Genomic DNA, 27,476 nt, shown 5'->3' with positions numbered 1-27,476 from the left:
GCCTTTCCTGACTCTTCACCTGGACTCTGAGTCGTCTTGGTCCCAGGAGCCAGTAGTGAATGCAACAGTCTGCCCACCTGTGGACACCAGGTAGGTGCCTTTATTCTTTAAGAAGAGAGGAACACGGAGCACCTTTGCTGGCCCTAATTCATTTAAACATTTATTTATTTATTTATTTTTTGAGATGGAGTCTTGCTCTGTCACCCAGGCTGGAGTGCAGTGGCGCGATCTCGGCTCACTGCCAACGTCTGCCTCCAGGGTTCAAGCGATTCTCCTGCCTTAAGTAACGGGGATTACAGGTGTTTGCCACCATGCCCAGCTAATTTTCTTATGTTTAGTAGAGATGGGGTTTCAACATGTTGGCCAGGCTGGTCTCAAACTCTTGACCTCAGGTGATCCTCCCACCTTAGCCCCCCAAAGTGCTGAAATTACAGGCATGAGCCCAGCCTCATTTAACCTTTTGTCCTCAGCTTCTCCATTTCTCAGGGCTCAGAGTGAAGGTGGGGAGAAATGGGGTGGAGAATGTGGATGAGACAGAGATGGTCTCAGCATCACAGACCGCGGAGTTCAGCACTTCAAGGGAACTAAACCTGTGCCCCTCGGTGAATAGATGAGAGAGCTGAGGGCCAGGAAGAAGAGGCTTGCTTGAGATCATGGAAAGGGACTGGACACAGAACCCAGGCCTCCGGCCTCCCAGCCCTCTAGGAGCGCTCTGGGCACTTCAGAGATAGGCAGGAATGGGAGGTGGGGCGGCTGGCCTTCACTGGTCCTGTGGGTCCCTGCCTGCGGTCCACGTCCTGCGTCACCAGGTCTGGGTGTGAGGGATGGGAAGATCGGGAGCCAGTTTTCAAAAATAGGGGGTGCAGTGGAGATTCGGCTAATGAGGCAAAGTGCTTTGGGGGAGACTCAAGCTTTACCCTTGCCCCACCCTCTCCCTTCACTGACCTGGGCTGGTAGGGAGAGAGTAAGTTAGGAGAAGAGGTTGGCAATGACACAGAAGAGGGGATTTGCCAAGGCACCAGGACTCCCCAGAGTCCTTGGGAACAAGGAAAGAGATCTGAGTCAGAATCAGAAGTGGGAGCGGGTAGGGGGCACCTATAAACAGGGCAGAGGTGGCTGGAGCCCTCCTTGCCCCCGCCCCGTGCCTCCCAACCACACAGAGCCCCGGGCCCAGGGACTCTCCCCACCACTTACAGCAAGAAAGAGCAAGTTAGAGGAGTGTGCGGGGCCGCGAAGGGGGCAGCATTCAGGAATACAGGAGTAAGATGGAGCCCTGCCCTGGTACATCCAAGGGCAACGCGGAGCCTTAAAAGTGAGGGGAGGCTGAAGAGGATCGTAGGGGCTGCCTGCCCTTTGCTCAGCTCCAGGTCTGTCCCTCTTGGTTCCAGAATCCCAGAAGGGGCAGCGGTGGACAGTGTTCTTAAATATGTGAAGCAGCAGCAGAGGCTAAAAGGGTGGGACCGCGGAGCAAGACCACCTGGGTTTAAACCCCACTTCACAGTTGGGGTTGTATGACCTTGGGCAAATTCCTCAACCTCTCCAGCCCTGCAGCAATAGCACCCGCCTCAAAGAACTGTTGAGAAAATGCAAGGTGTTCAGTGTCTGTTATTATCATATCCCCATCACACAGATGGGACAACTGAGGTCTGCCCAGAGAGGAAAGGATGCTTGCCCAGCGTGGCACAAAAGCTGTGTCCAAATTAGTAAGCAGGTATACTGGGTCCTGATTGCGAGGAGACGCCCGGCCCTCCTTGAGCTCTGCAAAGTCAGCAGCCCCAGCCTCCTCTGCAGGACACAGCCAGAAAACCCTTCAGGGAGCGCCCAGATCCTGTCCGAACAAACCCAGTCCACTTGGAGCCTGTGTGGAAAAAGCCGCGCTTCCGGCTCTGTGTCCTCAGCTGTCCCGGGAGGGCGGGAGCGCAGAGGCCGGCTCCCTTCCACTTCCATTTATAGAAAGCTTCCCGTGCCCGGGATGCCCCGCCCCCTGCAGGACCTGGCCAAGGAAAAGTCTGGCATCAGACCTACCGGAGCCGCGGGCATCCGGGGAGGCAGGAGAGGGGAAGGGGCCCTGGCTTTTCTCATGAAACCTGTGCGACCTTCAGCCAATCACGCCCCCTCTCTAGATCCCAGGTGTCCCTCTGCACTTGAATTCCATGTGGCATTGTAGCAGGACAAGCCGCAGACAAAACTCCTCAGACACCAAGTTAAAGAAGGAAGGGGTTTATTCGGCTGGGGGCATCGGCAAGACTCCTGTCTCAAGAGCCGAGCTCCCCGAGTGAGCAATTCTTGTCCCTTTTAAGGGCTCACAACTCTAAGGGGGTGCGTGTGAGAGGGTCGTGATCAATTGAGCAAGCAGGGGGTACGTGACTGGGGGCTGCTTGCACCGGTAATTAGATCGGATAGGGATTTTCACAGTGCTTTTCTATACAATGTCTGTAATCTATAGATAACATAACAGATTAGGTCAGGGGTCGATCTTTAACTACCAGGCCTAGGGTGTGGCACCGGGCTATCTGCTTATAGATTTCATTTCTGTCTTTTAGTTTTTACTTTTTTCTTTCTTTGGAGGCAGAAATTGGGCATAAGACAACATGAGGGGTGGTCTCCTCCCTTAGCATAAAGAATTAAGATTCCAAAATCCCACACCTGGGTTTGAATCCCAGCTCCACCATTTTTCTGGATGTGAAGCGTGTTTCTTGACCTCTCCGAGTCTCAGCATCTTCATCTGCAAAATGGGATGACAACTCAAAATAAATAAATAAGGCCAGGCACAGCGGCTCCCACCTGTAATCCTAGCACTTTGGGAGGCCGAGGAAGGAGGAGCACTTGAGCCCAGGAGTTCAAGACCAGCCTGGGCAACAAAGTGAGACCCTCTTTCTACAAAAAAATTCGCTGGGTATAGGGCACAAGCCTGTAGTCCCAGCTACTCGGGAGGGTGAGCTGGGAGAATCGCTTGAGCCCCAGGAGGTCAAGGCTGCAGTGAGCCTTGACTGTGCCACTGCACTCTAGCCTGGGCAACAGTGAGACAACTTGTGTCAAGAAAAAAAAAAAACAAGAGGACTGACAATAGGGTGTAGTACTTCCTAGAGCTGTGAGAGGATTGAGTTACCAAATGTAACTCGTATGTAAACTACTTGGCACATGGTCAGCGCTCAATAAATGGAAGCTACTATTATGAGGCTGTTATACTCCATAAGTCCTTATTTCTAAGTACTATTTAGAATTGACTAACTACCTTCACAAGGAGCACCTCACTGATTCCATAACACTCTCTGGGAGGGTACAGGAATTCTCATTCCCATCTCATAGATGAGGAAACTCAGGGTCAGAGTCACACCATAAGGAGCTATTTGAGCTAGAAGTCAAATCTAAACCTTCGGATCCCAGAGTCCACTTTCCCTTCTCCCAGGCTAGTCTCAGATACCTTTTCCAGTGCTAAGGTCTGACTCCAAAGCAGGACATAAAGGAGGCATCTTGGCAATGAGAAGAGAGAGAGTTGCGGGGTGTTGGTGGGGGCTGGGGACCGGCAGCAAAGCTCAGAGCAGGCAATGGGAGTGCAACCAGCACATTGCAGCTCTGTACAGTTTTCTTGGCAGCCTCAGTCCCAGAACCTCTTACCTCCTTACCAAGCCCCACCTACAAGGAACTAGCATGTGGCATTAAGGTTAGACAATGGAAAGGACTTTTCACAGTAAGGAAAAGAGGAAGCTGGGACATGTCTTTCCCAAATGAGCCCCAAGGAAATGAATATCATCTGATGATGTCACTCCCCAGCTCAAACTTTTCAGAGCCTCCCTGTTGCCCTCAGGGTTGAGCTGGCAGTCCTGAGCCCAGCCTGCAAGGCCCTACAGGATCTGGCCAGCCTGCCTCCCCCGCCCCATCTCCTCCGCCCACCCCAGGTGCTCTGTTACTCAGGTGCTCAATAGTGTCTTGTGAGCTTCCCTGCTGGCCAGACTTTTGCACAAATGGTCCCCTCTACTTTGTTTACTTATTTATTTATTTGTTTATTTAGAGACAGAGTCTTGCTCTGTCATCCAGGCTGCAGTGCACTGGCTCGATCTCGGCTCACTGCAACCTCTGCCTCCCAGCTTCAAGCAATCCTCCTGCCCCAGCCTCCTGAGTAGCTGGAATTACAGGCACGTGCCATCATGCCAGCTAATTTTTATATTTTTAGTAGAGATGGGGTTTCACCATGTTCGCCAGGCTGGTCTTGAACTCCTGACCTCAAGGGATGAGCCCACCTCAGACTCCCAAAGTGCTGGGATTACAGGTGTGAGCCATCACGCCCAGCCCATGCCCTCTACTTTAAACCTTCCTCTCTGCCTCCTCATCCCTACCTACCTTGCGCAGCTACCTCTTGCTTTTCCTTCTTATCTCCCTTTGCATGTCCCTTCCTCCAGGAAGACCTCCCTAACCTCCCTACTAAACTAGAAAAGCCCCCTGTCCCTCCCCTCCTCCCTCGTGACACTGCTTACAGTTGTTCACCCACTTACTTGTCTGTTTCACCAACCGGCCTAAGTGCAGGCGCTTGGACATCAGGCAGCCGAGGGCCCAGTCCTTCTCTACACTTGTTGGCAGTGTGACCCTTGGGCAAGTTGCCTACCTCTCTGTGCCTCAGTTCTCTCCCTGTAAAATGGGATAATAATACCTACCTTATACAGTTGTTATAAGGATTTTTAAAGGCTTTATGTAAAAATACCAGAGCTTATGTGGATAATAATTACTCAGTAAACATTAGGTAGTATTTACTTAATAAACACACCTGGGATGTAGTAGATATTCAGTAAACATCTACTGAAGTTATTTTATTTAATGATCACTTACATAATGCTTATTATGTGCCAGGTGCTGCTCTAAGCACATTACAATGATTAACTTGTTTTATAGACAAGGGAACTGAGGCACAGAGAAGTCAATTAACTTGCCCAAGGTTATACAACTGGTAGGTGGTGGAGCCAGGCTGCAAACCCAGGTGGTCTGGCTCCAGCATCCATGCTTTTAAATGCATGAATAAATTAGCCCTTGTATGGAGGGTGGGAGGCAGGGGCTTCACCTACAGAAGTTACTCTGTTCCCACTCTTGGACTGTTTCAGATCCTGGGAGCTCCTGGTTGGCAAGTGAGATCTCTGGGATGTCAGTGAGGCTGGCTGAAAACCAGAGGTAAACTGCAGAGGTCACCACTCCCACCATGTCCCAGGTGATGTCCAGCCCACTGCTGGCAGGAGGCCATGCTGTCAGCTTGGCGCCTTGTGACGAGCCCAGGAGGACCCTGCACCCAGCACCCAGCCCCAGCCTGCCACCCCAGTGTTCTTACTACACCACGGAAGGCTGGAGAGCCCAGGCCCTGATGGCCCCCGTGCCCTGCATGGGGCCCCCTGGCCAACTCCAGCAAGCCCCACAGGCGGAGGCCAAAGCCACCTGCTTCCTGCCGTCCCCTGGTGAGCAGGCCTTGGGGACCCCGGAGGACCTTGACTCCTACATTGACTTCTCACTGGAGAGCCTCAATCAGATGATTCTGGAACTGGACCCCACCTTTCAGCTGCTTCCCCCAGGGACTGGGGGCTCCCAGGCTGAGCTGACCCAGAGCACCACGTCAATGAGAAAGAAGGAGGAACCTGAAGCCTTGGGTAAGGATTTGGGGCACAGTACCAGGAGGGGAGCTTGGTGCCAGACCTCATGAGGAAGAAGGATTTTCCTGTGTACAGAGAAGGGGACCCTGTCCTGTTGGGAGACGCTGTGCAAACCTAACCAAGTTACTAACCCCTCTGTTTTCTGTGCTACACAAAGGGGATAAATACAAGTTTCCCTCACTGGCCAATTCTATTTGGTTCCTGGGTTTGGAAAGTGACAGATACCGATTTTCTATGATTTTATGAGGACTTCAATAAGCTCCTATAGAAAGTGTTTTGTGCAGTGCCATGCCCATAAGGAAGAGCTCAATAAATGTGGATCCCTGACCCCCACTGTCCTAGGGTGTCTCACTTCAGAGCCTAACCTGGGCCCCCCTGAAATTTTGGTAGGATTGCTATCGGGACCTCTGTCCTTGTTTAGGGGAGTATCTTTCTGGAGAGGCCCCTGCTGGAAATGGAAGGATTGGGGCATCTGTTTAGGATAAGGACCCAGCAGTGTGCAAGCAGTGGTATGCTGGTGAATGTTTACCTGGCTCTCTGGTTGGGGAGCAGGGGCAGAGGGAGCTGATTTGAAACTTCTGCCCATTTCCACAGTGTAAATTCTCCCACCGTGGCCAATTTCAAGCTACCAACATGATGTCACTGAATGAGGAGCTGGAGACATGTGGAGTAGCAGGCTGTTACACAGCATTGCCACCACACCGACACAATAGATGTAAATAACCCTGAGAGCACAGATAATAGTATGGAGGGTGGGGAGATATTGTCATAAAATAATTGGGATGTGACGAATTTTGAGTATTTATTACCTTTGTTTTTAATGTAAGTTATTTCATTGTAAGTGTACATAATGTAATTATTCATAATGACTGGGTTTAGTAACTAGCTGGACAAAATCCTGAAAATTTAACAATCAGCTCTTAACCAGCTGATACAAGCCAATTCCAGGGCACCACCGAGTCCAAAGGAACCTGGAAATTCCTACATCTGGCTTCAGTTTCCTGAACAAAGAGTTTCAAGTATGCTCTTGATGAGGATCAAGGAGCAGCCCCATTAGACAGGTTGGAAGACTGAGGCCTCCAAGGCTTTAAACTACCAGCAAGGGTGAAGGGGTGCATGATTAGGATTAGAGACAGGAGCCATAAGATATTACACTTACTGGACACATATCAGACACTGTGCTGAGCACTTTATGTAGAATCTTCAATCCTCTCAATCCACTCCCTGAGCTGAATTTTTTTTTTTTTTTTTTTTGGAAATGGAGTCTCACTGTCACCCAGGCTGGAGTGCAACAGCACGATCTCGGCTCACTGCAACCTCCACCTCCCGGGTTCAAGCGATTCTCCTGCCTCAGCCTCCCCAGTAGCTGAGATTACAGGCACCTGCCACCATGCCCAGCTAATTTTTGTATTTTCAGTAGAGACAGGGTTTCACCATGTTGGCCAGGCTGGTCTTGAACTCCTGAGCTCAAGTGATCCACCCACCTCGGCCTCCCAAAGTGCTGGGATTACAGGCGTGAGCCACCACACCCGGCCGAATATTTTGTCTCCGTTTTGCAAATGAGAAAGCTGGGGTTGCTGGGGTTGAGTAAGGAGCCAGTCTAGCCTAATGGCTGGCATCAGGCAGAGCTTTCATAAGCTGCTTGCTTCACTGCTTTGTGTCACAGATTCGCCATCTGAGAAATGGAGATAATGAGAGTTCTTACCTCAAAGGGTGTTATGGGGATTGAAAGAAATTACATTTGTTGGCTGCTTATCACAAATCCTGGCACACTATATGCCATTCTAAATGGTAGCTGTTTTTATTAAACATAGGGGTTGCACATCGGGCTAGCCCCAGGGTAGGTTTGGGCTCTGAGGTGGAGGCCAGCCCAGCACCCAGGCCCTCTGGCACCCCGGGTTCCTGGGCTCCTGCCTGCTCTGTCCCCTCTCACCAAGCATTGCCTGCCAGGCCTGTTAAAGAAACTGTCCCTCAAGGGTCTTCCTGTTTCTTAAGGCCAGTCATGGGCATGTCACTGCAGGAAAGGTGTCTTGGGCCTAATTACTATTGGCAGGAGCAAGCCCAGGGTTTTACCGTTCACGGCCCAGGACTGGATTTCCACATGTCCAAGGCCAGCTGGGGCAAAACCAGTCCCTGTGGAACATCCTCAAATGTTGGGTGGGGGTTGGTGACAACTAGGCCCTTCCTCCACGGAATGGGCTCATGATCAGCTTAGGGCTGATGGCAGGGGTCCACATCCACAGATGCCCTGGGCACCACATGCCATTGTGAACATGTGTCCACCCAACTCTGGGGAACAGGGAATGTAAGGCAGGCAGTGGCCAGAGGGTCCTGAGGAAGCTGCCTCTCTGTGCCCTGGCCCCTTCTGATGGAGAAAAAAAATCTCTTCCTCTAACGTCTGCCTGGACACCTGCAATGCCTGGGAGCTCACTACCTCCTCAGACAGCCCAGCCAGGTCAGCTCCCCACTGGGAAGTTCTCCACCATCACTAAGAATAGCAGACACCTGTACCCAAAATCCTCCCCGCAGACCCTACTGCTGGTGACAAAGCTCTCACTGGCCCACAGCAGTGTACAACTCTGGTGAGTTCTCTTACCTCGAAATGTATTCAGAGTGGAGGATCCCCTGCCATTTTACAATCTCATCCTTCCTACTTTTGGGCTGTTCAAGGAAAGACACTCTGACATTACCGTGCTAGGAGATGTTTACTGTTCCTCTTTGTCTTAACTTGGCAAAATTTAAAAATTAAACATTGGCAATTCTATATTGACATTTCCCCTAAATATATATACATATTTTTTTTGAGACAGGGTCTCGTTGTGTTGCCCAGCCTGGAGTGCAGTGGTGTGATCGTAGCTCACTGCAGCCTTGAATGCCTGGGCTCAAGCAGTCCTCCCACCTCAGCATCCCCAGTAGCTGGGACTACAGGCACATGTCACACGCCCGGCTATTTTCTTTCTTTTTTTTTTTCCTTTGGTGGGTGACGGAGTCTTGCCTCCCAGGTTCAAGCGATTCTCATACCTCAGACTCCTGAGTAGCAGGGATTACAGGTGCCCACCACCATGCCCAGTTGTTTTTTGTGTATTTTTATTAGAGACGGGGTTTCACCATGTTAGCCAGGCTAGTCTTGAACTCTTGATCTCGCCCACCTCGGTGATTCGCCCACCTTGGCTTCCCAAAGTGCCGGGATTACAGGCGTGAGCCACCATGCCCTGCCAACCCGGCTAATTTTTAAACTTTTTGTAGAGACAGAGTCTCACCATGTTGCCCAGGCTACCTCAAGCAATCCTCCTTCCTCAGCCTCCCAAAGTTCTGGGATTACAGGCGTGAGCCATTTCACCCAGCCCAGGCTTAAAAAAAAAGGCCGGGCGCAGTGGCTCACGCCTGTAATCCCAGCACTTTGGGAGGCCGAGGTGGGCGGATCACCTGAGGTTGGGAGTTCGAGACCAGCCTGACTAACATGGAGAAACCTCATCTCTACTAAAAATACAAAATTAGCCGGGCGTGGTGGTGTGTGCCTGTAATCCCAGCTTCTCAGGGGGCTGAGGCAGGAGAATCGCTTGAACCCGGGAAGCGGAGGTTGCAGTGAGCCGAGATCGTGCCATTGCACTCCAGCCTGGGCAACAAGAGCAAAACTCCATCTCAAAAAAAAAAAAAAAACTAGTCCATGTACCAGCCTGGCCAACATGGCGAAAACCCATCTCTACTAAAAATACAAAAATTAATTGGGTGTGATGGCACGAACCTGTAGTCCCAACTATTGGGAAGCTGAGGTGGGAGAATCACTTGAGCCTTGGAGGTGGAGTCTGCAGTGAGCCGAGATCCCGCCACTGCAATCTAGCCTGGGCAACAGAGTGAGACCCTGTCTCAAAAAAAAAAAAAGGGTCCAATGATCCCCGTGTCTGGCTTTTGAAGGAAATAGTGGAAATCTCCTTTTACAGATGAGGAAACTGAGGCTCAGGGTGGGTATGTGATGGCTCACAGTCACACAGCCAGGGAGAGATAGGTCAGGCCTCAAATCCCAGCGTTCTGGGCTCCATAGACCACTGTCCTTTCTCTCTCTCTAAAGTCTAGTCTTCTGCCCTCTGGGGCATCAGAATCCATCTGTCTGGAGGCAGTCTGCAGGCTCCTCTTCTGAGACCCGACCTCCTAGGCGCTTCACAAATCTTCCCTAGGTTCCCTGCCCCTGCCTTCCTTTAAACTTGCCCTGGGGGCCCCCATCCCACAGGGAATGTGGTTCCTAGAAGCAAACACCATATCCCTTTCTTTATCCTTTCCAACACCCCCCACCCCATCTTTGGAACAGGCACCTCACTTTCATTTTCCAACAAGGTCTGCCAGGCAAGGCTGTTTACCAGCCCCAAGTGAAGGGTGTTTAATAACTGTCTCTCCACCCCTCACCCACGCGCCCTCCCTCCACTCACCCGCCTGCCTGGGGCTGGGGCCGGCACCCACCCAACACTGCTCAGACTTGCCCCACAGGCCAGTAAACAGTGACTGCACCCCTGCGATGGGTAGAGGCCCCCAACCCCGCCCCCCAGCCACACCCACCTTGAGGTGAGCACGGGGCTCCTCCCTCCCCTCCCGCTCTCCTTACTCAGCGCCCCCAGCAAGGTCCCTGGTGGATGTTTCAATGGCCTAGTGAGCAGGGAGCCCAGAGCTTCACCGTGCCAAGACACCCTCCCCAAAGCAGCCAAGCAGCTTCTCACAGGGCAAGGCCTTGGAGCAGGGTCCCAAGGAGCCCCTCCTCATCCTGGAAGAGGCAGTCCCTAAACAGAGCTCAACAACACTCCCTGGCTGTGCAGCATTGGATAACTCACTTCACCTTTCTGAGCCTTCCAGATTTCCCATCTGTTATATGGGCATTAATAATATGCCCTACTTCCATACAGTTGTCATGAGGGTTACAGGAGCTAATACAAGCAATGTGTTCGCAGTGGTCCTGGCACATTGCACTCAATAAAGACCAGTCTCTGTGAAACATCGTTGTACACTAAGTGTTAGCTCCATCCCCACTCTCCTCCAAGCCTCAGTTTCCTCCTCTGTAAAAAATAATGCCTGCCCTGCTCAAGGGCTATTATAAGGTTCAGAGGAGATTACTGGTGTAAACACTATAAAGACTTATAAAAATTGAAGTTGTGCTTTCCAGCCTTCCAGAAGAATCCAACCCATTCCAAGATCTCTTTTCTTCCAGAGCCCACAATACAGTGCCCCAAAGACTCTCATCTTGCAGTCATCTTTCTAAGCAGAGAGATCCCCACCTTAGCCAGAAAAGGGCTCCATTTGGCCAATACTGCCCCCAGAAAGCAGGCAGGTAGGAAATGCTCCTCTCTCAAGCCTCACCATGGGCCAGGCTCCAGGCTATTGTATTTCATCCTCATCACAACCTTGGAAGACTGGTTTCAGATCCTCACTTTGCAGATAAGGAAACTGAGGCTCAGAGAGGTTAGGAAAGTTACACAATGCCCTTGGCTAAAAAGCAGCAAAGCCAGGACGCACCCCAGGTTTGTTTTGCTGCAAAGCCAGGCTCTTCCTCCACCCGCTGAGCAGCAAGCCCCAGTCAGCTGCCAGCCCTTGCTCATCTGATGTGACTCCCTACCCCCACCGTGGCCCAAGCAGGCTCAGACAGAGGCAGTAACCGTGAGCAGGGCCAGATGGCCCTACCCAGGAGCGGGCTGGGGCAGGCTGGGGCTCCACAGTCATAATGGGGAGGAACAGTACATGTGCCAGGGCCCCAGGCAGGTGGGAGCTGAGGGTGCACGTTCTCCCCAATTTCCCCAGCCTCCATCCCAGGAAGCCAGAGGCAAGACTCACACTCTTCAGAAAGGAGCAGCTCATTAACCCCCACCTTCCTCCAGCTTTGCTGGAACAGCACCAAGGACAATTCCCTTCCCCCAGGTCAGGAGGAAGGGTGTTCATCCTCACCATGGGGAGAACCTCACAGCAGCCCACCCCAAGACCAACCTCCGGAGAGGAACAAGGCCTCAGAATCCCAAGAGTCCTGGGTGCCCCGACCAGGGAGTGGAAAGAGCGCTGGAGCGCATCGGCAGCCTGGGGTGTGTTGGGTGACCCCTGTGTACAAGCTACGATCCCCAGGAGATCTATAGCTCAAGAATGCAGCAAGCCCTGTGCTCAGGGAATGCCTGCTCCAAAGCAGGGTTCTCAGACTCCACGGCACATTCACATGCCCTGGGTGGCCCCGCTAAAATGCAGATTATGTTTCTGTAGGGGTGGAGCCCAGGTGATATGGTCCTGCTGGGCCATTCATTGTCTACTAGACTCACCTGAAAAACTGGAAAACAAACAAAACTGAGGCCTGGGTTCACCCTCTGGAGAGTTTAATCTAATTGGCACGAGGCACAGCCTGGGGTGAGTCTAGTGTGTAACCAAGCTTGAGAATCCCTGCTTTCATTGCAGGTACAGAGAAACCACTTCCTTTTTTTTTTTTTTTTTTTTCTTGGAGATGGGGCTTCACTCTTGTCACCCAGGCTGGAGTGTGGTGGCGCAATCTCGGCTCACTGCAACCTCTGCCTCCCAGGTTCAAGCGATTCTTGTACCTCAGCCTCCCAAGCAGCTGGGATTACAGGTGCCCAGCTAATTTTTGTATTTTTGGTAGAGATGGGGTTTGCCATGTTGGCCAGGCTGGTCTTGAACTCCTGACCTCAGGTGATCCACCCGCCTAGGCCTCCCAAAGTGCTGGGATTCCAGGCGTGAGCCACCGTGCCCAGCCTCAGAGAAACCACTTTCACACATCCTGTGTAGCAGAGGCATCAGAAAGTGTCACTGGTACAACCCATCAAGTGGCCATTTCAACCTACGAACAGGGCACAGACAAAGGAGAGGGTTGCCCAGTTTTTAAGCACCTGTTCTGTGCCGGGAACAGTGCTGTGCTGCCTACATGAGTTTCACTTCATCCTTTTTGTAACACCAAAAGGCTGGATGCAGTTGCCCCACTTTACAGGTGTGGAAACTGAGGCCCTGAGTGGTGAAGTCTTTTGGCCAAACTCTCTCAGAAAATAAGTGGCAGAGCCAGATCTGAAGCCTGGGTCTGTCTGATTCCAAGGCCTGGGTCCTCTACTGCATCTCCTCACCCAAGGGAAGTTGTCACAGGGAGGGTGACTGGAACTGGGCCCTGAAGGTGGAGTTGGGCTCTCCTCTCTGGGCCTCAGTTTCCTCATCTCTATAAAAGAGGGGGACAGAATGGCCTTGAGGACACTTCCAGCCTCTCTGTTCTGTGAGTCCAGGCTCCTGCATTTCACCAATGCTCTGCTTTTCTCCCCCAAAGACATAAAGTACATCGAGGTGACCTCCGCCAGATCAAGGTGCCACGATGGCCCCCAGCGCTGCTCCAGCCCCTCTGTCACCCCACCCTTCAGCTCCCCTCGCAGTGGTGGCCTCCTCCTTTCCAGAGACGTCCCCCAAGAGACACGAAGCAGCAGTGAGAGCCTCATCTTCTCTGGGAACCAGGGCAGGGGGCACCAGCGCCCTCTGCCCCCCTCAGAGGGTCTCTCCCCTCAACCGCCAAATTCCCCCAGCATCTCAATCCCTTGCATGAGGGGCAAGGCCTCGAGCCCCCACGGCTTGGGCTCCCCGCTGGTGGCTTCTCCAAGACTGGAGAAGCAGCTGGGAGGCCTGGCCCCACAGCGGGGCAGCAGGATCTCTGTGCTGTCAGCCAGCCCAGTGTCTGATGTCAGCTATATGTTTGGAAGGTAGGTTCTGTAGCTTCTAACATTGCACACACACACACACACACACACACACACGCACACGCACGCACGCACCCTCTAAAATCATTGAAAGGGACCCTGCTCTGTCTGAGCAAAATCTGGGCATGCACCAAAACCAAAAGCGAATGTTTGCTTTTACAGCCGTTCAGATCTCAAGCTGTCCTCAAGCATTTAGAATACAATTCAATATAAAAAGTCTTGACTTATGTCTACCTTTTGGGAAAAGACCTGTTGCCTTAATGAGGCTCATCTATATCCTTTCCAGCCCTCATACAACCCATCTCAAGGAAGGTTTTTTTAAACCCCAAAACACAGGGCTATAAATATAGAATTGGGGGGCTGAGATGAACTACTTAGGAATAAAAAGGTTCCTTCCTCTGTTGCTGGCAAAACCTAGCAAAGGAGGGAGGCAGCCCTGCCTGGGAATCAATTACAATCATCCCAGCTCAGTTCTCTATAGACCTCACGGCAGAACTGCAGGCACATGAACACCCATTCTGCCCCAGGAAGACCAAACCGCAGGATTCTGCTTCCCACTCCACCTCCAAAGCCACTGGCCAAGGCAGTCCCTGGCACAGAGGCCGGGGATTCCACAGCCATGCCCACTGGCACAGGCCTCTGAGCTCAGGGAGAAGTCTGGCTGGATGTGAAGCTGGCCTTCTCCTGCAGCTGGGGAGTTCCCTCTGCATCAGCCATGGTGTGGTCCAGCGTAGGTCCAGCCCATCTGCAGGGCTCCTGGAAGTCATGGGGGCCTGAGGAGATCTGATCTGACAGCTCAGTCAGAACGGCCTGGCTGGGAAGGCAGATGGAATGTGGGCCAGCCTATGCCCAAAGCCTGCAGGGGTCAGCTCACTGGCTACTTTAAGTGACCAAAGACCCTACCATCCAGGGACATTTCTGTATCCTTACCATCCCTTGAGGATTAGGTAGGCATGCACTTTGCTGTGGACTGTAGGGGGTGGGGTATGCAGTGTTCTATTTGGCCAAAGCCATGGGAACCCAGATCACCAGATCTGGAGCCTGGCTCTAGCCCCTGAGCCACCTGTTGCCCTAACACCCTGTCTGACTCTCTCTCCCACTGCAGCAGCCAGTCCCTCCTGCACTCCAGCCACTCCAGCCATCAGTCATCTTCCAGATCCTTGGAAAGTCCAGCCAGCTCTTCCTCCAGCCTCCACAGCCTTGGCTCAGTGTCCCTGTGTACGAGACCCAGTGACTTCCAGGCTCCCAGAAACCCCACCCTAACCATGGGCCAACCCAGAGCACCCCACTCTCCACCGCTGGCCAAAGAACATGCCAGCAGCTGCCCCCCATCCATCACCAACTCCATGGTGGACATACCCATCGTGCTGATCAACGGCTGCCCAGAACCAGGGTCTTCACCACCCCAGTGGACCCCAGGACACCAGAACTCTGTTCAACCTGGAGCTGCTTCTCCCAGCAACCCCTGTCCAGCCACCAGGAGCCACAGCCAGACACTGTCAGATGCCCCCTTCACCACATGCCCAGAGGGTACGTTTTAAACCAATATTTGAAGCAATGTAAGGTTTGGCTCGGAGGAACAAAGTGCCAGTGGGTTTCTACAACAGCCAGTCAACACATTTATTGAGCAACTATTGTGTGTCCGGCACTATGCCAGGTAGTGAGGACACACAGAGGGACACAGTTTAGAAAAAGACAAAAACAAATCATCACGGTAGGGTAGGATAAACGCGGAGGTAAAGAGATATTCTCAATCATATGGGCCAAAGCTGAAGGAATGATTCTTTCAGTCTGGAGAATAGAAGAAGCGACATCGAGCTGGATCTGGGAAATGGATCAGACGTTTGTGGCAAGAGAAGGAGAGGAAAGGCATTCCCAGCAGAGAAAGCAGGGGGTCCACAGTCATAAAGGTGTGGAAGCACATGGCATGTTCAGGAAATGCCGGAATGTTGGGTGCAGGTTCAAATCATTGAGAGTAATTTGAAACCAGATTGTGAAAGGCCTTAAATGCTACGCTAAAAAAAAAAAAAAAAAAAAAAAAAAAAAATGGAATTTGCCTTTTAAGCAATAGGGTACCATCAGAGAGCCTCACACGGGAGAGTGATGGGGTCAGAGGTGCACGCTCAATGGATCACCCTGGCAGCTCAACAGATAGCAGGGGCCTGAACCGGGGTGGGGCAGGGGGGGTGAAGGAGAGAGGACAGAACCAGACGACCCTCAGGATGTGCTTGATGACTAACTCAAGGAGAGCAAGAGGGCGAGTCAGTTCTGACTCTGACGTTCGAGGATGACGAGAACACAGAGGGGGTGGATGGGGTAATACAGACAATGCATTCCAGTTCAGACAGCTGAAAACCACAAAACAGCAAACACCCTCCTTCCCGGAGTCTGAGACCACAGGCGTCCAAGGAGAACAAAATCAACCAGAATCTACAGCAGTAAACCCAGAAGCTAAGCTCTAGCACCCTGTGGATGCCTCTCCCATGAGCAGAGTCCCCTGCCAACCCTCTGTTCCCCCTCCCTCGGCCGTTGGGGGGCTTCTCAGCCCCCACTTGGCCATGACACTCACAGGCATCAAGGCGATTCCAGAGGGGGTGGGGGTGGAATGTTTACTATAGCCCACTGCTCACTCCCACTCATGAAGCCATGTGGAGGACAAGCAGGAGAAAATGACACTTCTGGCGTGCCTTTGCATCTGCCCTGATTGCTTTCCTAGGACAAATCATTTGCAGGTTTCAGCACTTTTTTTGAAGGAGTTACTTGAGAGTAACTGGTCACAACACTCCAAGGTTGACAGCTACTGCTCTCTGCCTTAGGGACCCAGGGAAATGGCCATTTTGGCATCCCAAAGAGCACATTTACTTAGCCTAGTGATATTCCCATCTTGCTCTGGTCCCATAATATCACTAACTATACCCCCAGATCTTATCAAATTCTGCAAAATATTCCTAAAACAAAATTCATTTTAATTCCATAGACTACTGGAACATTAAAGACCCTCAGAAGTTGTTTAGTCCACTTGGTCCCCTCTGAGCTTCAGTTATCCCATATCAGAGTCAAGACCAAGGCTCCCGCCTCCCAGGGGCATGTTTTCTGCCCGGATCTGCTATTTTGCTCTCCACCACGTTTTCTGCCATTTTCTTTTCCAAGCTGAATATTCCCCTAAGGAATTCTTAGGATTATGAAGATGGAGGAGAATGTGATATCAAACATGATGCATTTGAGAATTCTTTGTTTATCTCTTATTTCAGTCCTCACCAGGGGACTCAACACTAGATTTGAGAAACCATTTCTCCTTAAACTGAGGTTGTATCTATTCATTTTTTATTCATTACCAAGGATACAAGGGCACTTCTGAGTTCTAGATGCACCAAACCCTGGCATCCTTCTGTTTGATTTTCCCTCATCGTAGGCAGTTTGGAGATAGAATGGGGTTAGGTTCTGGGATGGTGGTTGAATGAAACCTTGGGGCAATAGAGGAGGGAAGGGTCTCCAGCCTTCTCTGGTGAACATCCCTCAGCTCCCGTCTGTCCAGCCTACAGGGTCCCCCTTCTCTGTCTGTCTCCAGGTCCCACCAGGGACATGCAGCCCACCATGAAGTTCGTGATGGACACATCTAAATACTGGTTTAAGCCAAACATCACCCGAGAGCAAGGTAAAAGGAAGCGCCAGCGACCCCAGAATAGGGTCTGGGTCTTGCCCTTTGCATCAGTCAGGGCCCTGGGTTACAGTTAAGGAATGGCAAATAGTGGGTCCTGGGAAGCGGGGGAGGGGGATGTCCTGCTGACCTCATGACCTCCCGAGGAAGTAGGAACCACAGCAAGAATGGTGGAGATTTGACAGTAGAAAGAACTTCCTGGGGACAAAAGGTGACTCTGTAACATCTGCTCTGTGAGGACCCTACGGGGCTGGAGACAGAGGGTGTCCAGGTGGGGCGGTGTCCATCTCTGACTCAAGGATCGTTCCAGCAATCGAGCTGCTGAGGAAGGAGGAGCCAGGAGCTTTTGTCATAAGGGACAGCTCTTCATACCGAGGCTCCTTCGGCCTGGCCCTGAAGGTGCAGGAGGTTCCCGCATCTGCCCAGAATCGACCAGGTATGCGTCTGTCTCTGTGCTCACTCAAGGCCTCACTGAGGCAGCGGGGTGTGGTAGGTTCCAGTCCTGGCTCTGGCACTAGCTTTCAGGGTGACATGGCGCCAGTCTTACAACAACTCCTAGGAGAAGCGTCCACCCCAGTGTTCTCCCCGAAGCCCTCCAGCCCCAAGGCACCCTGAAAAACGCCTTTCACAGCAAGCCTGCCTGCTTCTGCCTTCCCGAGCCCCGCCCCCACTTCCCTGCTTTTTCCTCGCGGTGGGAGAGAAGGAGGAGGGTCCTAGCCCCCTCTAGGCTGCTCTCTTTGGAGTCAAACTGGATTCATTTCCAGGGATCCTAATGTGTGATTACACACGTAGCTAGCTTATCTCACGGGTGATAGTTTATCACGTGTGCGTATTAGCTCAGCACATGTGTGTGTGATAGCGTATATGCTTTCCTGTGGTCTCCCATGCTCATTTGATAGCAAACATCTATGGGGCATCACCACACACCAGGCACTGTGTGAGGCAGCAGGGATACAGAGGAATCAGACACAGACACCACCTCACTAGGGAGACAGACGAAAACAGATGATTACAGTACAAGGTACCTGGGTCGTAGGCCTCACTCAAACCCCAGGATTGCACCCTCTTGTTTAACAGATGAGGTAACGGAGGCTCCCAGAGTTACTTAATGACCTCAGAGCAATTAAGTGATAAAGGAAGGATGAAACACCCAGCCTTGTGTTCTTGACAGTATGCCTCACTGTCACAATAAGAAAGTGACCTCTGGGGAGGGTGTTACTTATAAAGGACGCCTTGCAAGAGGCAATGAGCCCAGACTGAGGAGGACACTGTGGACTGGTGGAAAGGAGTCAGAAGGTCATTGTTCACCTCCCCACCCCCGGGGCCAGCGTGGCTCCAGCAGATGACCTGGTGGGCAGGGGGAGACAGAAACTAGACCAAAGAGTCGACATTTATCTAAATAATTAAGAAGTGTCCTTGCCAGGCACAGTGGCTCACGTCAGTAATCCCAGCACTTTGGGAGGCCGAGGCAGGAGGATCACTTGAGCCCAGGAATCTGAGACCAGCTTGAGCAACATGGCAAAATCCCGTCTCTACAAAAATTACCCAGGTGTGGTGGAGCACACCTGCAGTCCCAGGTACTTGGGAGCCTGAGACAGGAGAATCCCTTGAACCCAGGAGGTCTTTGAGGCTGCAGTGAGCCATGATCACACCACTGCACTCCTTCCTGGACCAAAGAATGAGACCCTGTCTAAAAAAAATAAAACAAAATAATCCCTAGGCCGAAGCAGGAGAACTGCTTGAGCTCAGGAGTTTGAGACCAGCCTGAGCAAAATAATGAGACCTTGTCTCTACAAAAGAATTAGCCAGACATGGTGGGGCACGCCTGTAGTCCCAGCTACTCAGGAAGCTGAGGTGAGAGGATTCCTTAAGCCCAGGAAGCTGAGGCTGCAGTAAGCCAAGGTCATGCCGCTGCACTCCAATCAGAGCAAGACTCTGTCTAAAAAAAAAAAAAAAAAAAAAAAATCCCTGATAACTCTTGACCAACAGAAAAGTTACCCCACCCACCCCCCAAAAAAAAAAGAAGAGAAAGGTTTCCTGAAGAGGGTGTGGCTGGAGCCATTGAGCAGATGTGTTGGCACCTCCTCTGTGGGAGGGAGAGTCAGGGGGATGGACAAGGTGGAATTTTTTTTTTTTCCGGTGAGACAGAGTCTCACTCTGTTACCCAGGCTGGAGTGCAGTGGCACAATCTCGGCTCACTGCAACCTTTGCCTCCCAGGTTCAAGTGATTCTCCTGCCTCAGCCTCCCGGGTAGCTGGAACTACAGGCATGTGAACCACATCCGGCGTGTGTGTGTGTGTGTGTGTGTGTGTGTGTGTGTGTGTGTATGTGTGTGTGTCTTTAGTAGAGACGGGGTTTTACCATGTGGGTCAGGCTGACCTCGAACTCCTGACCTCAAGTGATCTTCCTGCCTCGGCCTCCCAAAGTGTTGGGATTACAGGCGTGAGCCACTGCACCCGGCCACAAGGTGGAATTCTATCCGAATGCACGCTTTCTTCTTCTCTGTCCAGGCGAGGACAGCAATGACCTTATCCGACACTTCCTCATCGAGTCGTCTGCCAAAGGAGTGCATCTCAAAGGAGCAGATGAGGAGCCCTACTTTGGTGAGACTCCCCAGCCTCCAGGCTCCCCCGGGATGGGGGGCCAGCGAAGTCTCCGTTCTGAGCTGAGGGGTGGGCTGGGGAAGCTCTACTCATGCAGGGCTGCTTGCTTCCTTTCAGGGAGCCTCTCTGCCTTCGTGTGCCAGCATTCCATCATGGCCCTGGCCCTGCCCTGCAAACTCACCATCCCACAGAGAGGTGGGTCTGGGCCCCAAAGAGGCAATGCCAAGGTGGGGGACCTGTTTGTTCTCACTAGAAATGAGGTTCACTCCTACCTTGTTGGTGGATTATTTTAGTGTCACGGTTAAAACTGTGTGCACTGGAGTCGCTCAACATCTCCACCTCCTAGCTGTGAAGATTTGAGAACGTTGACCTCTCTGAGCCTCAGTTTCCTCATCGTACCTACTTATAGGATTGCTGTGCAGACTGAATGAGATAGCTCTGGCAACGCTCTCAGCGCAATGCCTGGCATAGAATGGATGTTGGATAAATAGCAGCCTGCTTTGAAAGGATGAAAGAGCCTAAATCAAATAGTTTGGAGAGGTTTTCTCTTTCCAGGTCCAGCATTTGTTGAGCACTCACTCACCCATTCATGCTTCACCAAAAGCTTGTGAAGTAGACTTTGCTGTTATTATCCCCATTTCACAGATAAGAAAATAAGGGCTGGGCGCGGTGACTCACGCCTGTAATCCCAGCAGTTAGGGAGGCCGAGGCAGGCGGATCACTTGAGGTCAGGAGTTCGAGACCAGCCTGGCCAACATGGTGAAACCTCGTCTCTACTAAAAATACAAAAATTTAGCCGGGCGTGGTCGTGGGCGCCTGTAATCCCACCTACTCGGGAGGCTGAGGCAGGAGAATCACTTGAGCCAGGGAGGCAGAGGTTGCAGTGAGCCAAGATCGCACCACTGCACTCCAGCCTGGGTGGCAGAGCAACAGAGCAAGACTTCATCTAAGAAAGAAAAAAAGAGAGAAAGAGAGAAAGAAGGAAAGAAAGGAAGGAAAAGAAAATGAGGGTTCTATATGTTAAGTAATTTGCCCAAAGGCCCACAGAGTTAGACCTTGAACTCAGATCAGCATGCCCTATCCCAAGCATACAGCCAGGTAGGGGGGCAGCTCAGATGGAATAGATCATCTCGGAGTGTGCAAGAGAAGCTCGAGAAGGGCTGTTTCTGGGAAGGGCATCAGGGCAAGGGAGCCCCAGAGGAGCGATGGTGAGAGCCTCCTCGCTTTCTGCAAAGACAGGTCAGGGGTTGCGACAGGGTCCAAAAGAAGTGAGGAGGTCAGGGACCTGTGAGGACAAGATCATGGCAGCCATCTAGCATCTAGGAGGTAGGGGGGCGAGGAGGGGGATGAAGAGATCAAAAGGATTGCAAACTAAGCATTTAGGAAGCCCAAAGTGGCCTGTTTGCTTAATTACAATTACGGTAATCACACCTGGTTTGAGTCACTTCCTGGAGATGGGGGTGGAGGTGGGAGATCTTCAAAGGGATTCATGAGGCCTGTTCCTATGAGAGGGGTCCATTCACTCCACCCCCGCCCCTTTGGGGGGCCTGTTTCTTTGCCTTGGCTCAGAACTGAGAGGTGCAGATGGGGCCTCGGACTCTACAGACAGCCCAGCCTCCTGCCAGAAGAAATCTGCGGGTGAGTGGTACAGGAAGGGAGGCGCCAAGCTTGGCTGTGCCCCAAGAGGGCACCTCCCAACCCTGCACACACGCACGCATGCACGCACACACGCACAGGCCCACACGTGTTTCCCATCTCAGCTTTGTTTCTGCATCTTTAACAAGGTGCCAACCCCCTCCCCATCACCCCTGTAAAACAGAAGATGAGAGACCAGCAGGGAAGTGAGGCAGGGTGGGGGGTGGGTGGAGTGGCAGAACTTACAGTCCCTCCTGCATACACATGGGCACGTGCACACATGCTAGGATCTCTCTGGGTCTGAGAAACCTGCCCTGGAGGTGGTTCTGGGTCTGGGATCCTCTGTGGGGTGTCAGGTCTGAGTCCTGGAGCCTTCACCAGGGGAAGGTCCCTGACCCACACTCCCAGAGGCCAGCACACATCAGCACTTGTCTCAGTGACTGTTCCTGCTCTATGCCCTGAGCACGAACAATTTCCCTCCACATTCTTGTCTTCTGTCCCTACCGTTGCCAAAGAACCAAGACCTTGAAGGTGGAGGTGTGGGGAGGAGGGCAGCCATTAAGTGTGGACAGAAGGACGTTTTCCTGGGCACCCCTACACACAGGGCAACTTCCCCTCCCCTGCCCCATGCTGGAGGGCCAGGGGCCAGGGCGATGCAAAGCCACAGAAGATCCCAAAGCCCTCTGGGGTTGGCCTCAAACTGTGATCACCCACACACCCACTTCCTGTTGGGTGGCTCTAAGAGGAGCTCCACTGGATTCCTGAACAGGAGACTCACCCCCTCCCCCGGCCCTGGGCAGAGGGAGAACCTGGGCCCTGGGTCAGTGGCCCCAGCACAGTGTCTGCCTCCCACAGGCTGCCACACCCTGTACCTGAGCTCAGTGAGCGTGGAGACCCTGACCGGAGCCCTGGCGGTGCAGAAGGCCATCTCCACCACCTTTGAGAGGGATGTCCTCCCCACGCCCACCGTGGTCCACTTCAAAGTCACAGAGCAGGGCATCACCCTGACGGATGTCCAGAGGAAGTAAGGGCCTTCCCTTGCCCTGGGGCTGCGGGGCTGGCAGAGTGGAGCTGGAGGGGACAGCTGAGAGAGCCTCGGATCAGGGATGAAGGTTGAGTTCAGGGTTCTGGATGACCCAGCAGGGCCAGTGATGTGCTGAGTGACTCCAGGCAGCTTCCCTGCCTCCTCCAGGCCTCACTCCACTGCCAAAGCCCCTGTTCATGGTGACTGATGAAAATGGAGTTAATGGCGGCCGGGTGCGGTGGCTCATGCCTGTAATCCCAACACTTTGGGAGGCCAAGGTGGGCGGATCACCTGAGGTCAGGAGTTTGAGACCAGCCTGGTCAACATGGTGAAACCCCATCTCTACTAAAAATACAAAATTAGCCGGGCATGGTGGCATGCACCTGTAATCCCAGCTACTTGGGAGGCTGAGGCAGGAGAATTGCTTGAACCCAGGAGGTGGAGGTTGCAGTGAGCTGAGATCACGCCATTGCACTCCAGCCTGGGTGACAGAGTGAAACTCCATCTCAAAAAAGAAAAGAGGAAGGAAGGAAGGAAGGAAGGAAGGAAGGAAGGAAGGAAGGAAGGAGGAAGGAAGGAAGGAAGGAAGGAAGGAAGGAAGGAAGGAAGGAAGGAAGGAAGGAAGGAAGGAAATAGAGTTAACTAGTATTCATGGGTGCTGATTATGCCTGCACCCATTGGTGGAACATCTTCCCTAGGCCAGACTCTGGCTGATCACTGGGACCCAGAGAGGAATGAGATCGTTCCTTCCCCAGGCTCAGATCTCACAGTCTAACAGGAGCCTGATCCAGGGCTGAGCACTTCACAGGGAGGAACAAAAGATGACCAAGACGTAATTCGTGTCCTCAAAAAGTTAGGGGCCAAAAAAAAGTTAAATGGCGTGGTAGGGGTGTGATAGAAAACCCCAGAGTGTAAGACACAGGCAGACAAGCCCCATGAAAGAAGAGAGGCAGGAGCGGGGCGCCAGGGCCCCCCAGTGGGAAAGGCCATAGCGGTCGTCGAGGTCTAACCCAGAGACTTCTTGGAGGACAGGGCCCCTGAGCTTGGGGGGAACGAGAGATGTTGGAGGCAGGGTGACACTGGGACAGGCTCTCATCGCTTCCCTTCTCTCCCCACCTCCTCCTAGGGTATTTTTCCGGCGCCATTACCCACTCACCACCCTCCGCTTCTGTGGTATGGACCCTGAGCAACGGAAGTAAGTTCAAGACTGGGCCAAACTAAGAAGGCCGTCCAGGGCCCAGCTGCCCACCAAGGTGTCCTGCTGACTCTGGGACTGGGATCCCAGAGGGAGCCTGTGAACCTCAAGGGGTCAGGGTGACAGAATGAGGATAGGGTGGGGCATGGTGGGGTGGGGACACAGCTGGCCAGTCCTGCTGCTACTCCAGGGTCCTGTGGCATGGAGCGAAGCCTCATTACTCGGTATCATGTTCTTTTCCTACAGGTGGCAGAAGTACTGCAAACCCTCCTGGTAAGGCCTTCCTGTCTGCTCTGTTACCAAAGAAGGGTCCCTGTCTCAGGGCCCCAAACCCAACATGGGGAGGGAACTAGAGAAGGAACGAGGCACCATTCTGACTTTAATAGTCCAAGGTGTTGATGAGGGCACAGGCTCTAGTCCTCAGGGAGCTCCCATCTGACGGGAAAGACTTTGACTGCCCTCAAAGCCTCTGGGCTGATGGGGGTGACATGAGCCTGGGAGCCCTCAATCTTCTGCAAGAGGCAAAGGCTCTAACTTCAGGGAGCCTCAAGCTATTGGAATGTCCCAGTCTGATGATCAAGATGCATCCTTGCCCTCAGGGAGCTTCCACTCTAATGGGGAACGCACAAGTCCTGTCCCCAAGGAGCCCCCCTCAAAGCAAAGAAAACCCAGAGCTTGAACCCAGAAATCTCCCAGTCTGATGGGAGAGGCATCTCCTTCCTCAGGGAGCCCCATCATAAGGAGGTGCTGGAGCCAATTGGCCAAGGGAGGGGCAGGGAGGAGCGAGGTGCAGGCTGAGGACCCCCCACCACCCCATTCCCACCAGCCTGATGCCTCCCTGCATCCCACCCCTCACTCAGACTGCCCTCCCCCATCAGGATCTTTGGGTTTGTGGCCAAGAGCCAGACAGAGCCTCAGGAGAACATGTGCCACCTTTTTGCGGAGTATGACACAGTCCAGCCAGCCTCGCAGGTCATCAGCCTGGTGACTGCTCTGCTGCAGGATGCAGAAAGGATGTAGGGGAGAGACTGCGTGTGCACCTTCCCAACACCTCCAGGGGCTTGATAAGGAGCCTCCCTCCACCCCCTGAATAGGTGCGGCTTGTGGCTGTATTGACAGACCAATCTATGGGACTAGGGGAATTGGCATCAAGTTGACACCCTTGAACCTGCTATGGCCTTCAGCAGTCACCATCATCCAGACCCCCCAGGCCTCAGTTTCCTCAACCATAGAAGGAGACCAATAGACAAGATCAGCTGTTCTCAGATGCTGGTGGGCATTTGAACACGCTCCTCTATGATTCTGAAGCATGCACACCTCTGAAGACCCCTGCATGAAAATAACCTCCAAGGACCCTCTGACCCCATCGACCTGGGCTCTGCCGACACAACAGTCTGAGTGAGAGACCTGCAGCCCCTGTTTCATGGCAGACGGCACGTGCCTGGCGGTGACCCACGGGGCCCCTGGCTTGCAGCTGGTGATGGTCAAGGATTGACTACAAAACGGGAATGGATAGACTCTATTTCCTTCCATATCTGTTCCTCTGTCCCTTTTCCCACTTTCTGGGTGGCTTTTTGGGTCCACCCAGCCAGGATGCTGCAGGCCAAGCTGGGTGTGGTATTTAGGGCAGCTCAGCAAGGGGAATTTGCCCCCATGGTCAGAGGAGACCCAGTTGTCCTGCACCCCCTTGCAGATGAGTATCACCCCATCTTTTCTTTCCGCTTCTTTCTTTTTTGAGACGGAGTCTCACTGTCACCCAGGCTGGACTCCAGTGGTGTGATCTAGGCTCACTGCAACCTCCACCTCCCAGGTTCAAGCAATTATCCTGCCTCAGGCTCCCAAGTAGCTGGGATTATAGGCATGTGCCACTCACCCAGTTAATTTTGTATTTTTAGTAGAGACGGGGTTTCACCATGTTGGCCAGGCTGGTCTTGAACTCCTGACCTCAGGTAATCCACCTGCTTCGGCCTCTCAAAGTGCTGGGATTACAGGCGCGAGCCACCGCGCCCAGCTTCTTTCCATTTCTTAATAGGCGAGTATTCCAAAGCTGGTATCGTAGCTGCCCTAATGTTGCATATTAGGCGGTGGGGGCAGAGATAAGGGCCATCCCTCTGTGATTCTGCCTCAGCTCTTGTCTTGCTGAGCCCTCCCCCAACCCACGCTCCACACACACACACACACACACACACACACGCACGCACGCACGCACGCACGCACGCCCCTCTACTGCTATGTGGCTTCAACCAGCCTCACAGCCACACGGGGGCAGCAGAGAGTCAAGAATGCAAAGAGGCCGCTTCCCTAAGAGGCTTGGAGGAGCTGGGCTAGTTCCCACCCCCACCCCACCCCCACCCCCACCCCCACCCAGCCTCCAGAAGCTGGAACTATTTCTCCCGCAGGCCTGAGTTCCTAAGGAAACCACACTACTGGGGTGGAAGGGAGGGTCCGGGAAGAAGCCCACTCTTGCTCTACGAGGAGCAAGTGCCTGTCCCCTCCCAGCGGCCAGCCCTGCCAAAGTTGCATTATCTTTGGCCAAGGCTGGGCCTCACGGTTATGATTTCAGCCCTGGGCCTGCGGGAGAGGCTGAGACCAGCCCACCCAGCCGATGGCGGAGCACTGCCCTGCCGCCAAAGTCTGCAGAATGTGAGATGAGGTTCTCAAGGTCACAGGCCCCAGTCCCAGCCTGGGGGCTGGCAGAGGCCCCCATATACTCTGCTACAGCTCCTATCATGAAAAATAAAGTGTTTGTCTTTGCAAAACAGTAAGTTCTGAGGCAGTCAGGTCTGTGCCCTCAGAGATGGAGACCTGAACAGAGAAGGGGGCCTGACTTGGGAGGGCGTGGCTGTGTCTTAGGGGAGACCGGGTGTGCCACGCTCCCTCCCACACCCCTGGCCACGGCACTACAGGCCCAGCAGGCTTCCACTTCGTAAACCATTGCTTAAACCACTCTGTGTCCCCCACACGCCCAACACACTTGTTCTTTCTTCATCACCCCTTTCCTGCCACTCTGCCAGGGAAACAGAAGGATTGTGATTTCCCGGGGCCCAAAGTGAGTGTGTATGGTGCCCCTGACGGATTCTAAGGTCTCACTCAGCCCCCACTGAGAGGCAAGGAGAGGGGGGCAAAACATGAACCCCTCAAGAGGAGTCCGGAAGAGTCCCTGAACCCAGATGGCCCCAGAGCTGCCAGCTCCGCCCTGAAGAACTGGAACGTGGTTAGGTGTGGTGGCTCGCACCTGTAATCCCAGCACTTTGGGAGGCCAAAGCGGGAGGATGGATTGAGCCCAGGAGTTCGAGATCAGCCTGCGCAACATAGGGAGACCCTGTCTCTACAAAAAAATACAAAAAGTTAGCCAGACGTGGTGGCACATACCTGTAGCCCCAGCTACTCGGGAGGCTGAGGTGAGAGGATCACTTGAGCCTGGGGGGTCAAGGCTGCAGTGAGCTGTGGTTGTGCCACTGTACTCCAGCCTGAGTGACAGAGTGAGACCCTGTCTCAAAAAAAAAAAAGAAAAGAAAAAGAACTGGACCATGGCCTCTTGATCCCACCCCGGGCCTGGGGAGTTCTACCCCCAGTCCTCCCCCAAACCAGTCCCAGAGGAATGCCCCCCTCCAAGACCCGCTCCAGACTTCACTGCAACTAGGGAGCCAAGGCTGGCATGCCCTAAGAAGGCCTCAGCAAGCGATGCAAGAGAGGCTATGGCACTTCTGTTCTCCTAAAGAGTTTTGGGAATGGGAGAGCCCCTCCTTCTCTCTGAGCTGAGCTATGTGACCCAGTGGCAGGGGCCTTGAACCACCGCCGGTTAGCCCCTGCCTCTCTTTCCACCGCCCCAGTGCGGTTCCAGATGGAGACTCCTCTCAGTCTCCTCTCAGTCTCCTGCTCTTGCCCTGCTTGGCCCAGCATGGAACAGAGTTCGTGGAAGGCGATCATTTCTGCTGCATTTGCCACAGTTCCTGTTTCCCCTAAGAAGATTTAGCGGAGAATTTGACTTAAGACTTTGCTGAGGGCAAAGCAGCCAGCCCAGC

At 53.0% G+C, this 27,476-nt stretch overlaps 1 protein-coding gene across 1 annotated transcript; it reads left to right on the top strand.

The window, feature by feature from the left end:
* Positions 1 to 26,210, top strand: TNS4 (tensin 4). Its single transcript, XM_032163553.1, has 13 exons — positions 1 to 90; positions 5,094 to 5,627; positions 12,916 to 13,339; positions 14,442 to 14,866; positions 16,905 to 16,991; positions 17,305 to 17,430; positions 19,505 to 19,597; positions 19,715 to 19,792; positions 21,167 to 21,235; positions 22,088 to 22,256; positions 23,383 to 23,451; positions 23,698 to 23,724; positions 24,330 to 26,210. The coding sequence occupies exons 2-13, from the start codon at positions 5,189 to 5,191 to the stop codon at positions 24,469 to 24,471; spliced, it is 2,148 nt and encodes a 715-aa protein (XP_032019444.1). The 5' UTR covers positions 1 to 90; positions 5,094 to 5,188; the 3' UTR covers positions 24,472 to 26,210.
* The last annotated feature ends 1,266 nt before the right edge of the window (positions 26,211 to 27,476 follow it).

Source organism: Hylobates moloch, unplaced genomic scaffold, assembly GCF_009828535.3.
Source record: "Hylobates moloch isolate HMO894 unplaced genomic scaffold, HMol_V3 SCAFFOLD_10, whole genome shotgun sequence".
NCBI classification, from domain to species: domain Eukaryota; kingdom Metazoa; phylum Chordata; class Mammalia; order Primates; family Hylobatidae; genus Hylobates; species Hylobates moloch.
The sequence above is the reverse complement of the archived record's forward strand: the minus strand, read 5'-3'. Positions and strand labels throughout refer to the sequence as shown.

What these genes read in the sequence shown, in the direction of transcription:
- TNS4 (XM_032163553.1), top strand. Translation starts at nt 5,189, where the DNA reads ATGTCCCAGGTGATGTCCAGCCCACTGCTGGCAGGAGGCCATGCTGTC. An exon ending in GGAGGAACCTGAAGCCTTGG is followed by an intron (nt 5,628 to 12,915) that starts GTAAGGATTTGG and finishes TCTCCCCCAAAG; the next exon opens with ACATAAAGTACATCGAGGTG. An exon ending in AAGTACTGCAAACCCTCCTG is followed by an intron (nt 23,725 to 24,329) that starts GTAAGGCCTTCC and finishes CTCCCCCATCAG; the next exon opens with GATCTTTGGGTTTGTGGCCA.